The sequence below is a fragment of the Thunnus thynnus genome, chromosome 21, assembly GCF_963924715.1.
Source record: "Thunnus thynnus chromosome 21, fThuThy2.1, whole genome shotgun sequence".
NCBI classification, from domain to species: domain Eukaryota; kingdom Metazoa; phylum Chordata; class Actinopteri; order Scombriformes; family Scombridae; genus Thunnus; species Thunnus thynnus.
The window spans coordinates 21,022,404-21,038,261 of record NC_089537.1 but is presented as its reverse complement, the minus strand read 5'-3'; the positions used below and the strand labels follow the sequence as shown (position 1 = coordinate 21,038,261).

The window sequence follows — 15,858 nt, the reverse complement described above, 5'->3', positions numbered from 1 at the left end:
GTCATGAAAATCTTAAAAAGAAAGAAAGAGCTGAAAGAATACTGTCTCAGAGCATGTGCCTATCAAAACTAATGTATTAATTGAGCAAAATTGTGCTTTTTAAGTGTTTAAGATTTGGTGAGGCATTTTATATCCATTGTAACCTACATGTTGGTCACTACAAACTATTTGCACTTATAGCATGTGTTGTCCGCAGGGATGAAACAGTTAACACGATAAACCACAGTAAAATTCCAGGTGGTTTAATTTAAATTATCATTAATTTGATCACCATGTTTTGAAATACTCACAGTTAATACTGTCCACCATCAGCCAATGTTAGCAACAGTCTCCCAGATGCAGGCGCTCAGGCGCAGAATGCAACATGAGTTTGTTTTGTGTCAATGAAAACAAGGTGGAAGGCACTGACAACGCTGCAGAGATTTTTCAGCCTTCTAAGAGGAGCAAAGGCCAATTCATGCTTTCTGTGTTCTGTATCCGAGGACAGCTGTGGTCTCACAGATGTTCATGCAGTTCAATTCATATTTTTTTCAGAGGTCTGCAGACATAGACATGTTCCACATGTGCCTGCTGGTAAACAGGGCTGCAGCGTGATAACTTTCTAGTATTATAAAATCCAGTCTGAGTATTACAAACCACTGTGCAGTGTTTTTCTGATCAACCTTTAAATGTAATAATCTGTTACTCTAACTGGACTTGCTGGATAGTATTTCATTGTCTCACTGGCATTTTAAACAACACACCCACACCAACACAACCACCTGTATTGTTTTACACAGGACTGTTTTCAGTCTGAATGCAGCTAAGGAGTTCCTGTATGTTGCTGAACAACAAGAAAAGTTGAAAAAAGAAAAGCAACGGCTTAATGAGAACAAGAATACAACACTTACATACAATAGACAAGACAGGCATTGCTGTTTGCAGCAGTGCAAAGTGCTGTTACCTCTCATGGCCACATGGTGCCATCTTTAATGTTGATGCACATTTGATTTTCATATGTTTACAGAAAGTATTGGCTATGTTATTATTTTAATGTTTATTCATACCAAAAAGTGCATAATGTCAGTGCTGCCAATTTTATTTGTGGTTTTCAATATAAAACTTGGTGAAATCATTTCAGTGTGTCAGTACTTTTTGAACATTAACAATACCACAATAATACTGATAACTGTGATAATTTTGGTCACTATAATCATGATATGAAATTTTCATACCCTTTCATCTCTAGTGTCATTGTGCATCTCCTCTGCTTTAGTGACTTTTATATGGCCTTGGCTGGCAGCAGGGAGCCTCCTCACTGGCAGAGCACTAAGCCAAATTGATTAGATGAAGGCCCTCCTGTTTGAAGGTGTCCACACTCCCCACCCCCACCCCCTCCAAAGCCAATCTCTGTAATGGCCTCCCAGCAACCCTGTCACTGCAGAGCTTCAAGGACCACAGGACCAGGTCACTGGAGAAATGGACAATTTGTCACCACACCTTTCTTTACGAACAGGAGCACTAGTAAAATAGCTTGACAGCCCGGGGTTCAAAGTTGATGAAGGTGTCACAGTGTAAATAGCAAAATGACCAGCTATCGGTTGATGTTTTAGTTTGATCTGTACAAAGACGGATTTGTTGGCAGGGGGTCAATCATGGAAGTATCACTGCAATCACTGTGATCTTCTGTGGTGTGTTTTAGAGCCTCTCCACATCAATGTCAGTGTAGTTTCAACCTTTGTCAATAGCACTCACAGTTCCTGATTGTGCACCCTCAGCAACTGCAATTGAGTTTTTAAAAAATACTAGGAATGAAAATCCTCACAGTCAAGGAACAACTACATGAAAGTAGCATCCATGAAAGTCAAGTTCAAGGAAGAAAGACCAATGGTAGAAAAAAACAGAGTTTCTGTGATCTGTTGAATATCCCTTTCACACATGTAAGTATGTGTAAAAGTTAATTTACACTGATCACTGAGAACATTTTGACACAGAGGAAACTGGCTTAAACTGGCCACCAACTCACAACCATCTTATCCTTGTGACCTCAGCAGTGTGTACATTACTCTGTGATCTGGACACTCGTGACTGAGTCTAGTTTACCATATAAACACCAGAGGGCCTTTTTAATTTGTTCCTCTCTGTCTGCAAGTGGAGGAGGCAGGGGAGTGAAGCCATCATTAGTGGATTTTGTCACTTGGCACAGCTGCCCACTAATATTTTACTTCTATTAACTTCAGCCTTAATGAGGTTTTGCACCATTTCTGTCACCCAGGAGCTTAAGTCCATACCTGAGACTGTCAACAAACTGTTTAAACATAGGGAAACTATGACAAATAGCAACCTGACTGTCGGTAATATGAAGTCAAGTCCTGGGTCAAATAAAAGTTCCTCTTTGACAAACAAAACATTTATGACTCACAATAATTATGATTTAATAAAACATAAACCAATAATCATAAAACCATCATTTATCCTACTATTGTACACATTTCCATGGTGGAGACATATATTCTGTCAGTGCAGTTCCATGCCATGACCAGTGTACCAACTGATTGGATGGACTCTGCTCTGTGAAGCAACCTAATCAAATCATTCTAGCTAGAAGGGATGCACAACTTTGTCAACTTTACTGTGCACTTGCAACAGAGCACTGGAATCAGGATGGCTTGTCACACATGTGGGTTCATCCGCTGCATTGCTGCCTTGCCCATTCATGGCAGCAAAAACACTCTGTTGTTGATTATATAGTTTGGCACGTGTTACAACTACACCACCAGCTGCTGTCTGTTTGTTCCAGAGGCTGGCCTTCTGCTTGATCTGATGATGTAGCAGCAGTATTCTCTCTTCTTGCCCTTTCCCTTTCTCACTCTGCTCGCCTCAGTACCATTTCCTCCTTTGCAGAGCTATCTCTTTGCTAACTACTTTTTGTTTACTATCTGAGTTGGATGTAGAGGAATAGTGCATTTATGTGCTGTCATGTAGCTAAAACCATAGCTAAAAACTTTCAATCTGAAGTCAGCAAAATTATTTTTTTAGACCATTCAATAGAACTAACTGGTAACAAAATTACAACAGGATTTTATGGCATTCATGTTTGATAATTATTTGTATTTCCTGTTGAGTCATCAGACCTTCACTTCAGGACCTGAATGCACCACCAAGAAGGATTCACAGACCACTCACGATTTTCACATGTTAAACATATCTTCCATATAAATGTTTTTTAATGAAAACCAGTGTGGACATGTGTTTCATTATGATGCAGTAGCTATGTTGAGCAAGATGTACTGTACTTGTGCTTGTACTTATGAACTCAAACCAATGTGCAGGGACAGGAAGGTAAGAAAAACACATTTAAAATTACAGCGTCACTTGCATGAGCTGGGAGCTGGTTGTCAGTAATATAAGCTGTAAGCACAAAGGATTTACTTGGCTGAACCAGTGGTATGGTCCCAAAGTTTCAGATATTTTCTCTTACTTCTGAAAGATTAGAATGTAGCGGTGAGTAGAGGCAGCTCTGGCATCCATATAATTACGGGAAAATTACATTCATTATTGTAATTTACATCTCATCTCCAATCCAATTATTAGCAGTTTGACCTGCACGGCACATGTTAGCATGGAAATCTAAAATGGGCTCCCAAGGCAGAGGCAAGGGAGGGGTGGAGGACAGAAAGAAAGCGAGAGGGAGAGTTTGGGACTTTGGGAGTTGTAGGAGGGGAAAAACAATCAATATGGCTCTAAAAGATGATGATTTTAAATAGCCATAATTCTCTGCCTCAGAGCACAGCTGCCAAGGGCGCCGCTGCTACACTTTGATGTCTGATATGCAATATTGCTGCCAGTAATTTGCTCATCTGCATCTCTGGAGGGACTATCGCCTGTCTGTCTTGTTCATCTGCTTGTCCGTGTGTATGTGTTGCCAGTCAGTCTGTCTGTCTTACTGTCTCTCTACCTCTTCAAAATACTTATTCACAACACGTATATTCAAGGTACTTTTGGAGTTGAAATAGGAACTTGTAAGTGGGGAAGTGTAAGTGTATATGGTCTCCGTGGAAACAAACATACCCTGTAAACAATGCAATCTCACTTGTGTTTTGTTGGTAATACTGCACTTGAGTAAACTACCACAAAACAAAGCATGGCCTTAACTGCCTGACTGCCTGAATCATTCATAGGTCCAGCCCCCAGTCTGTCAATCCTACATATCTTTCTCACTGTCTTTATCTCTAAGAAATTGCTATAGATATACCTATCACCATGTAAGATGCAGTGTGTGAGAGGCAATCAGTTCTTCTGCTTCGCAGCAATTTTGTCATTATATTTGTAGAATGCTAGACATACAATTTACAGGGCCAGCGATGAACTGCATTACAAGTGTGTGTTTGTGTGGGTGAGTAGGACAGAGCTTGCATAAGCTCTCCATTGTTGTATGATGATGACAAAAAAGTGTGCAGCATGATATTTTTCTATGAAAAACATTCAAGTCCAAATATGGGCTGCAGATCAAACATTTCAATAACTTGAAATTATGAGTTCTGACGAGGTTCCATGACAACCCAAAGCTCATACTTTTTGTTGTCCTGCCTTTATGGAGGCCACAGATCAGGAGCAGCTACAGAATATCTGAAAGGAGAACTTTTCTGAACTGAACCTTTCTCACTAGCCCTTCACTATAGACCATCACTTATTGGGATGCACTGCTATACTCTCAACCATGAACAGGAAACTTCATGGACACTGATTTATGCCTTTCTCATTCAGCTGGTAAGTTACATCCCAGAGACAATCAACATGTGCTTTAAAACAGAGGGTATATTATTTATTTGATGCTGCATATGATTATAAGACAAATCAGATACATTTAGATAGGGACAAAGTGGTGCTTCCTTTTATTTCACTTTCTTTGCTGTAAATTCTGTGATCTTAAACCCACCATGAAAAGGCATAGTTAGGACATGTAGCTATAGCTTTTCATGACCAAAATATCTACCAAGTAGCCTTAGTAGACCTAACATTTATAACATTTTCTGCTTTTTCTAACACCATTGTTTCCCTTAGGGATAGATCCGCTGTTCAAGGATTCTATTGTACACTTTCACTGCACTCTGGTTTAGGGCAGCCCTTAATAAGGCAAAACATCCTTTCTGCCTACAAACTTAAGGTAAGGGCTGGTGTAGAGACCAGATGGGATTGATCCAGTGATTCACTGCCTTGTTTTAGGACACTTTAACATGGCAGAGGCCTAACAATACAGAGCCTTGAACCTAGTTTGTCCGATTGAAGGACAATGTTTTTAATCAATCATAATCTTTAATCTTTCCACTGCACACAGACAGTTTTAGAAGCTGGTATTCAGCACCGCCAGATTTTTGTCTGTGTGGGGGATGAGAAAGACTAACATGCCTCAGAAACCCAGTCACAGCTTCAAATGTGGGTTTGTTTGTACCAAGCTGACAGCGGGTCAGATAACTTCAAACAAACCTGCTCTCACACTGTGCTACTGGTTTCCTTTCAGACTGCCATTGCACCATTCTTGGGAGCAATTTCTATAAATCTCCACAGTCTAACAGGCAGGTTTAGAAAGACTGGAATGAGCTTTTACATTAGGGCAAGAGAGTAAAGTCTACTGCTCATTCATGTGCATTTGTGTGTGTGAGTCCATGCCCGTATCTGAGTTGTGGCTTTACATGTCTTAAATGTCCTTTGAAGTTTAAGACAGCTCTGCATCAGCTCACCGGTTCCACTTCATGGGATGTGAATATGTGGACATGAGCAACAGCTGAGTCACTGACTTGTGGGTGCCATTTTACGGGTGTGTGTGTGTGTGTGTGTGTGTGTTCATGTTCACCTTGCTCTGGCATGTGTGCTGCTGCTCATGCATGACTGAGCACCCAACTGTGTCTCAATTCCTTCCTTTGTCTCGGTTTCTACCTGTCTGTCTAAGTCGGCGCTGCCATTCCCTGGACACACTGCACAGTTTTGACAGACACTTGACTCCATGCAATACACCTGAAGCATGTCAAGTAAAACTGACACCAGCCAGTTTGTTTTCTATGGTTTGGATTTGAGTAGAAAAAGTTAACTTTGTAGCATTTTTTTTTTTTTTTTTATCTGACATTTTGGCAGCCATTGTGGTTCTAAACAATAATACAACTTGGCCAAAACTTGGTCGATTTTTTTAATGTAATTTAGCTTAATATCAGCATCAGTCCAGACTGTGGTTTGCTTTCAGTTCTTTGTGTTATGCTTTGCTTTCTAAGCCACTTTAGCTTCCAGATGTCAGCTTTCATGTCCTTCCCATTTAAAGGCTTGCAATCTGAAGTTGTGTTGGTGGCATAGATTACATATTCATTCTTTAAAAGAGCAGAACACAGGCCTTAAGGTGCTAGTCGAGCTACGGTTAATTACTCACTGAAGTTGCAAGTTTTTGTTTTTATAACACTGCCTTGCTTTATTTGAGTTTTTCGAATTTTTTGTTAGGAGTATGGATGTCGTAGTGGTAGTGTTAACTTTGTCTTGCTGACATAATCCTAGCAGTAATATAAAAAGTTAAGTTGTAGGAATGAGCTTTTGATGGAGATTTTTATTCTTGATATATGATAGCTTTGTTTTTCTGTTGAGTGCTTTTGTTTAATGCTGACATACTGTAATTTCATGCTAACATTGTCATTGCACTTACTAGATCGCAAGGAGGATGGGGTGACCTCGATCTCACTGTTGGACTGGTAGGGCTGGAAGGCTGATGCTGAACTCAGCTCGCTGGCAAAGGGTTCAGGACTCTGCGTGCCTGTGGAGCTGGCACTCGTACCGTCACCTCCATTATGAGGATCCTGCTCTTCATATACTGCTACCAGCTGGAAAGAGAAGGAAAAACAAGCGTGTGGCTATTAGTGTGTGTGTTTTGGGGAATAAAGAGACTGTTTTGTACTGTATTGATCTGTCAGTATCTACAGTGTATAGGGTTCTTTTTGTGGGTGTAGGAATTTGTGTCCATACAGGCAAATACATGCAACTTATAAACAGGTAGGATATCTGTGCAATAATATGCATAAAGTATCAGCCCTAATCACTCAATCATGTTTCAAGTGTTGTAGTAACACACCCTCACATACACTCTCACTCTCTCTACAGTCTAATCTTGCAACATCTGCAGTCATGTAGAGCGGGGAGTTCCGGGTTGCCAGGTTTGGCTCCCACAGCGTGCAGCTGCTCCATCCCCACAAAGGTGATACGTTGCCACATTTCCCAGGCCAGACAGGGAGAACTCCCCGCAGCATCCCGTAATTATCTGAGTCTAACACACACTGCTCATCACTCCAGCCAACTCACCCACTTAACGAGAGAGAGAGAGAGAGAGAGAGAGTGAGATGACAGTGTGAGTTATGGTGCGAGAGAAACACTAGACTCTCACTAGACTGTTTCCTCTTGAGATCAGCCAATGTTGATTGACCACGTACGAGTCAAGGATTTTCTTTAAGAGACTGGACTGAAACATACTGTACATGGGAAAAAAAGAGAGAGAGCGAGCAATGAAAGCATACAACCTGTGGTGATGAAGTGGAGGAAGCGGTGCCAAGTGGTTTTCATTGCCAGCACAACCTGTTTCTAAACCTCTCACAAGAAGATTAACCTCTCATTCTATCCAGACACAGAAATCATACAGCAGCAACCTGCTACACACCATACCGTATACAGAACAACAGTATGTATATTACAGACTTGAGATGAGCTCCTTTATGTTTTTGTGCTAACTGCAAATCTATTTAATGGAAGGCCATGGATGTGGAGAGAGCAGCCAACAAAGAAAGCATTAGTCGCCGTTGGGAGCAAACAGCTTTTGTGTATCGTATATGTCTGAAGGTAAAAATAGCACAAGTGTTTTTCCATGTATTTGGTGTTTTTCATCACCCCGATGCAGGGAAATCTGCATATAAACAAGTTTAGAAGCCCCTGCTCTTCTTTGTGATTTAATTCATATGCAGAGGATGATGCTTAAGTGTGTATGTGTTTGTGTATCTGCGTCTGAATTTATGCCTTTCTGTGAGTATGCCCATGTGGTTTACTGTTGCCGTAATTCACGGCGACATCTCTCACGCTGGCTTTGCACAATTAAAGCTGACTGCGTTTTTTTTTTTTTTGTTTTTTTTTTCTCCCCTCCTAAGATGTTTCCTCGCATACGGATAACATGTGTGCGACGTACACTATCACTGAAGGCATCACCCGTTTCACTCTAATCACACTCTATTCCGATTTTGAAATTACATTCCTCAGGTTGTAAGGGTTTATCGCAAATATGCTCAGTGCTCCAGAGAGGCAATCAGAAAGGAGAGAGACCTGATGGCACAAAATAAGAAGGCTTTAATATTAGAAATCAGGCAGTTTGAGGAGGTAATTTGCTGGAGGTTTGCTTATTGGGAAATGTGTAAATGTGTGTGTTAAAAACATACTTACATACAAAATGATAAATATTGATCAGTTTGACTAGAGTATTTCCTTAAATCAAGTGCTGTTTTTAATGCAAGTTGGGTCATCTGTTTGTTTTTTAATACCTTATATTCTGATATCTGGCTAAGCATTTCTGTTGTGATAATGATGACAAGCACAGCTATGCAAAGAAGTGGCTGTGAACACAGACAAGAGTGAAGGGCTGTTCCCAGAAGTATTTACACTGCCTGAGTGTATGTGTGAGCCAATGAATCATTAGTGACAAAGTAATCAGGCCTCCCATTCATATGTTGCTGGGGGTATTTAGCAACCCGACAAGCCCTCTGCCTGCCAGCTGCCCATTTAGAGAAGTGGTGAATACTGTTGTTGGTGTCGCGGCGAAGCGTGATTCATTTTTAAATACATTCCAAATCCCTCTAATTAGGTCCACTTTGCTATGCCTTGCCTCCTTTCACCAGACGCTCCAGAGTACTCTGTGGGTATCTGACATGTACAGCTAAACCCATCCACACACTCTCCATTTCATAATCAAATGGGCTTGCATTTATTCTGCATTCAATATTTATGGGTTCTTGAAAGTGCTTGTTTGGCCCCTAAACCCAAAGAGACATGAAAAGTTCCACTGGGCAGAAATCTGAGGACCTTATTATAAGCTGCTGGCTGAGACAGCAGACTACCTGTTATCCAACTTATTAATCCAAATGGAAAGTACGCCATTGCTTTAGGATTTTTAAGAGGATATTATTAAAATCCCAACATCATATTTGCCAACTGTATGATAATGACAATCTGGTTTCCCATTTCCACGTAGTAAAACACAGTTTCTACTTTAACTTTACTTTTTCTACATCTCTCCTCCTGCCTCCTCCTGTTTTCTCTCACTGTCTCTACACACTAATCTTAAAAAGTAAAAAAGTTGTACCTGACATGCAGGTTTGATTAAAAAGGTTTTAAATGCAAAGTAGCAGGCTTATAATTTCATCATTTCATATCGAGTTTTAGCACTGATGCATATCATATTAGTATCAGTCTACCATGAGTATAATTTACCATTTTCTGGATACCAAACAAGTGTGTTTATCTACCAGGTCCAGTTACAGATTGCCACTCTGAATCATTTAAACCGTGACCAAAACATGAAACAGAGATTGAACAAGGAGTTAGAAAGGACATAAACCTCCTTGTTTAACTTACACCCTTATCATAAGTACACATCTGCAGAGTATTTGGAGGAGGTATGGGTTGCAAGATTTTGAAAAGTACCCCCCAAAATCCCCCTCTTTCTCTCGGCTCTCTCCACGCTTTTTCAGTCATCATCCTGTCCTCTGCCTGTGCCGTGGAGAAGGGGGCACTCTTGGCCAGAGGGAGAACTGACGCAACTCTTGCTGTTGACTAGACAGCTCAAGCGGCAACGCAGAAAAAGCCATCACACAAACGCTTTCTCTCCGTCTGGGAATTGGTCACAGCCACTTTAAAACTGAGACGATTTCACGTTTCTTTTTTTTTTTTTTCCTCCCTCCTCACATTTCCCCCCGTGGCTGCTGTACAGCGGGCGTCGAGTTGTATTCAGAAGTTTTTCAAAAGGAGGAAAAAGTTTTTTAGCGATGCACAGACGGGAACGGCATGGCTAATTGTCAAGTGGCGTGACAGATGAGGATTCGGAGTGGATAAGAGGTAGAGAGGGAGGGAGGCAGTGAAAAAAGAATTTTAAAGAGCCCCTGAAAAACAAGATGCTGCAACCTACAATAAAACATAGTTACATCAAAACCCAAAACCAAAAAACATAGTCATATCAAAACCAAAGGTGAGGAATGAAAGAAGGAGAGCATATGACAGGATGTGAGTTGAAGAAATTTTCCACTTTGCAGTCTCAGGATAAACTCTGGGGCGATTTGAAAAACCTATTTAGCTCCTACCTGCTTCAGTTGAGAGAAGCGAGAAAAAGAGAAGAACTGACTCTGAGTCTTATTTCATGGGCCTCTCTCTCTTCAGCAGGGAGCTACAACATTGCTGCTGCCTTAAGCCCCTGGAGCAAGGCTGACACTCATCCACTCTCAGCCGGTTCCACTGACTGTCACAGCAGCTGCCAATCAACCGCTATCTACCTGGGAGCCTGAGGGCTGCTTGGAGAGAGAGGCAAGAGCAGAGGATGGAGGGAGATGATGATGAAGGGCTAAGACGAGGTGGTGGAGGAGAAGAGAAGAAGTAGAAGGAAAGAGAGAGAGAGAGGCTGGGCATTCTCTGCAGTTTTTGTATTTGGGATTCAGCATTTCCATATCTGTAACAGTGAGAGCAGAGAGACAGGGCGCGGAAAAACAGAAATCTCAGGGATGCCTTTCATGTTGGCCTCCTTTGATCTCCTTCCGGCTTTTGGCAGCAAGGGTGGAGTAGAAGAAGAGATGGAGAGGAAGCAGCCGAGGAGGGGATGAGGAGCTGTTTTGACAACCTCTCTCCATCTCTTTCCTCTCTCCTCCGATACACCGACCTCCTCCACCAAACACACACCCCTCCACCTCCGGAAACCTCTGATCTGCCAGGAAGCCTGGGCATCAGGATTGGCACCGGCACAAAACAGCCGTCCTGAGCGTTCGCCGAGCGGCGCCTCGAAGACGCAATACAACAGAGGTTATTAGTAGTCACGGGCAGCGCTGGCAGTGCCACCGGAGGCATGTAATACCTGCGCTGTGATGCTCTGACGCTAATCCATATCTGCCACGACAGCTTTTTCACAGCCGAGTGGAAGGGACGGCTGACATGAGTCAACCCGCGGGAAACCTGTCTGCTCAATCCACACCTTCAATTAAAGAGCACATCCAAAGTCGCGCCAGCCTGCCAACTGCTGTGAATATTTATTGCTGCACAAAAAGTCACCCCTTGGAGGCAATATAAATATTTATTCATTTGTCTGTCACAATTTTTCTTTTGCCCTCCCATCCAACGACTAAAATTCAATGTGCGACTAATAAGCAGTGATAATAAATTAAAGAACAGGAAATTATTGAGTTGAGTTTACCACCTCTATCTCCTTCCTACTTTTGTCTTCTGTGTGTGTGTGCAGTGTGTGTTGTTTTTGTGGTTTTAAGATGAAAAAAAAAAGGAAAGAATGACACTGGTCACTGTATTAATTGGTATAGCGTATAAGGTTCTGTCAAATTATGCAATAGCTGAAATAACTTTCATATATACCGTCTCTCCCAGAAAACACAAACACACACACTTACCCTCACACACACAAATATAAACCAGGTTTCATCTCCCCTCCCTATCATTTATCATCATTTTATTGCAAGGGCACCGGGGGCGCAAAGTTATTACAGGTACAGTAGCGGTGGAAACTGTGAAAGCCACTTACTCCACCAGAAACTCCAAGGACTCTAAACTTGTTGAGTAATAGCCATGAGCCACCATCTTTCATCTCCACACCAGCCATCTATCCATCCATCTGTCCATCCATGCATTGCACCCCCTTCAACACTCTCCATCTATCAGTCATGGATCCTTCGATCATCCATCAAATAGTAGGATTTTTGATTGTCTGTATGCAAACAGATCATCTCAATGCGACCCTGATATGGCGTGCTCCACTGTAGTACCGGCACAGGGTCTTTTCATTTCCCTTATTGCACTCATCTAAGAGTATGTGACCTTTACTTTTTCATGACCTTAGGCAACATCACAATGGATAAGCCTGCCTCCTCTCACTGTAGCGTTATCACACAGTTTTCAATATTTCATCCTTTCCTCCCGTCCATTATTCCTCACACGCCGTGAGTTGAGCAAACCAACAAAGTGCTTAGTCCTGTATTTTTCCTGCTCATTAAGACCATCAAATATTCAGAGAATAGGTCTTGAGCACTCTGGCCTGCCATCACTAGCATTCCAAATAACCCTCAAATGGCACCCCGCAGTGCTTCAGAAACATATGCATATTTCAGGTGCTGTCACATGGGGTTGATGCAAGGGAAGAGCGCCCTGGAGGCTTGCTAAGGCAAGACCTGAAATGATGACACACACCGCAAAGGAAATGTAATGCGTAAAGATGCTGCGACACATGGAATACATCCTCCAGTTTATAACGGCGATGGTGTGCGAGGGCATCGGGAGAGGGCGGTGGGAAGGAGATAGGAGGGGGAAGTTTATATGCCGGCGAGCAGGAAGATGACAGGCTTAATATAATCCCCAAACAAGCATACGCAAGTCCCGAGATTGGTTTACGCTGCTGTTCTCACTGAAACATTAAGTCATCATTTCTTTCACTTTTTAAAGCAAAACAGCTCACAAGGTAGATTCACCGCTGGAAGAAAAAAAAAAAACACAAAGTGGGAGGGGTGTTGGAGAAAGAATTGGCGAAGAGGCAGTGAGAAAATATACAGAGCAAGCAAAGTTTAACCAGATTAGAGACTCATCCCTTTCAAATCCACTCGGCCAAGTTCTCGTCCCTGCCTTTGAAGTTTTCCTCCTGCGTTAGGGGAAATGAATTCACACATATTAGGGCGCCCTGTACGAGCGCTACCTACGCAGTGCTGACAGAAGGGAAAATTCCTACTACGCCCCCATCCCATTCTGCTGTGTATATTAATACCTTATAACCCGTGGTCATAAGTACAATTCAACCCTATTCAGCCCTGGGAAATAAATAACACTTTTTTTTTTTATGATGGCACACAAAAAACCTTTGTTGTCTGCAACTTTGAGTGAAAGGAACAAAAAAAGGAAGGAGCGATGAATGGAAAAATGATGACATATTCATGAAAGCAATTAGAGAGGGTCTCAATAAGCAAGAAACAAGATGAGCATCTTATGACACCGATGGCTAAATTACCCTCAATCACCTGTCACTAATTAACACTGAGCGGACACATGAAATAATGCTGAATTAATCTTGTTCCATCAACATGTCTACATTTTTAAATGTAATCATATTAATTATCCTATTCCAGTCTAGGTGTAAATGTATTCATTTTTAGATTCTGTCTAATTTCACTTCATTTTGTGCCACAACTTGCACACATGTAGTCTGAAACATGTTTTTAAGTTGCACGCACTTTACTTTTTTTGGTTGCTTTGAAGGACGTTGCGCTTGTAAGCTGAATGCTCAGAAAGCACAAGCTGTGCCCAATACAGTTTGTTTATGATATCCTCTATTGATTTTCATGCCACCCCATATCCATTTTGCTGTCTAAACAGAGTAGTTGGAGGCACCTTGAGGTGTCGCACCCTCAAACTGGTCTTAAAGAAATCTAATCAATGCAATGAAGCTAGCTGTTCCCCCAGTCTTTATCCAGCCCGCCCCACCACCCTGCTCAACCAATCTAATAATGCCTTTCTTTCCTCCCCAGCCCTGATTCACATGCAAAACAACAGCCAGACAGTCTGTCTAGGGGCCGCACTCGCAAATACACACACGCAGATATGAGTACGTGAGCGGCACACACACACACACACACACACAAACTGCAGATACACACAAAAGCACAAAAAGTCACAGTTTGTGTATTAGTATTCCTCTCCCAAAGCGATGGCATTAGAAAAACCCATATTCTAACAGTGCCTTTCAGAGGGAAGTGCCCTTCAATCTTTCATTGGTTATGCACAAAGCCAGGAGAGAGTAATTAAAAACTCCACATCCAGGGACCTCAGCACAGAGAGAGAGGGGGGGCAAAAGAAAAAAGGGAAAGCTTCAAACATTTCAGGCCTCCCTGGTGGAAAGAGATGGAGGGAATGAGGTGCAGACAGAGAGGGAGGAGGGCCGTATCCTTGACAAGGCCATACATCCTCTGTAGTCAAGGCGGATGGAAATCAGGTATTTCATACCTTTAACAAGGCCAGACCCAATCATTAACCAGGAGAATTTAAGCTTTAAGATTGTCGTCTCAAACACGCTGGCGCTAATTGCTAAAGTATTATCTGTCTCAGGGCGTTGGTGAAAAGATCTGGAGAAAAGCTCTTTCTCTTTGATTCTCAGAGGATGACACCACAAGCTCACATCTAACGCTGATATGTCAGAAAGCTGCTAAGACTCCACTGCAGCCGCACTGGAAAAGATCTGACTTGACAGTAATAAAAATGTGAGTTGAAACAGTTAATTAATGAATCAATTAGTTACTTGACAGAAAATAAATTTGTTACTCTAATATAACTGTTCTAATGATTGAATTAAATTGTGATGGACTTTTTTCACTACTCAACACCATTAATTGATTAATCAAGAAAGTAATTAGCAGATTATTCAACAATATAATGTAAATCAGAATTAGCTGCAACCCTGCAAGAACCCAAGGTGCTGTACCCACAACAACTCTCTCCAATCTCATATCAGATTAAGGCAACAACTGTCAAACAACAGGTATGAATCAACAATTCCAATGTAACACAAAAGATTAAAATTGACTGTCTGGCTCTGATGTGCATATATTGTTGCCAAATGAGGGTGTTGGTCTCCCTCCTGGGTGGCCTTTGCCCTGTCACCTGGGATGGCCCCGGGTGAGGTGCCTGATAGCCCGAGGCTGTGGACCAACAACAGAGGCTGTATGTGTGTGCACAGACTACTTAACATGCAAAGAGGAGCACTTTGAACTTAGGCAGAATAGACTTCAAAACAAATACCTCAGTCTGTTTGACTACTGAAAGCAACACCTGATGGCAGATCATTGGCAATAAATTCATCATTTTAATTTATTATACGTTGCCCTGAACTGCATTCAACTCATAAGTCATAAGTCAATTATGACAATTTAATTACAAGATATTCATGTATAAAGTCGATTTTACAAGTTTTAATTTGCATTCCTTATCAACAAGTAGTAGTGAATTCACCAATTGGACATAAATTATCTTCTGTCAGGAATTAAAACAGTCTTTGTGTTAAAATGTGGCTCAGACAAAGTGTTGTGGCTTTATTCAACCCTGTCTCCTAGAAATTACCTTTATATACAACTACATTTCAACAGCAGTGTTCTGCAGGAAACGTCATGCTGGCTGAAAAGAACAAACTAGTGTTGCTGCGTAGTCATGTTACTGCTAAAATTACTGCCGAGTACACACACATACAGTGAGATCAGCTGGACAGGGCACCTGTGGAGACTAATACTGTACCTATTCCAACGAGCCGACGCAGTGATACAAGCAGGCGCAGGCTGAAGGGAAAGGGCACTAGAACACCTGAGGTCCTTAAAACACACACACACACACAAAGTCTTGTCTTGTTACTGTACCCCAACCTATCTTTGAGCTGAACAGCTGCTAGTGTTAGACTACTAAGCCAATCAGCTTCCCAATCAGTCTGTCAGGTGAGTTGCTGGGCAACATGCTAACCAGTTGGTAAGTAGGTTAGCCATTCAGTCAGCCAATGAGTAAGTCAACAAATTCCAAGCTACTGAGCCATTTATCTAGTCAGTCGATCATTCTGCCAGCCTATCAGAAGTTAGT

The 15,858-nt window shown here is 41.8% G+C and overlaps 1 protein-coding gene across 7 annotated transcripts in view; it reads right to left on the bottom strand.

Annotated features, from left to right (window-relative positions):
* Positions 1 to 15,858, bottom strand: part of LOC137173071 (partitioning defective 3 homolog) — a 355,263-nt gene that overhangs the window by 227,213 nt on the left and 112,192 nt on the right. For all 7 annotated transcript variants that reach the window (XM_067577768.1, XM_067577762.1, XM_067577765.1 and 4 more), the window contains exon 3: positions 6,665 to 6,839. In XM_067577768.1, the coding sequence (XP_067433869.1) occupies positions 6,665 to 6,839 (175 nt within the window). The remainder of the gene's footprint in view (positions 1 to 6,664; positions 6,840 to 15,858) is intronic.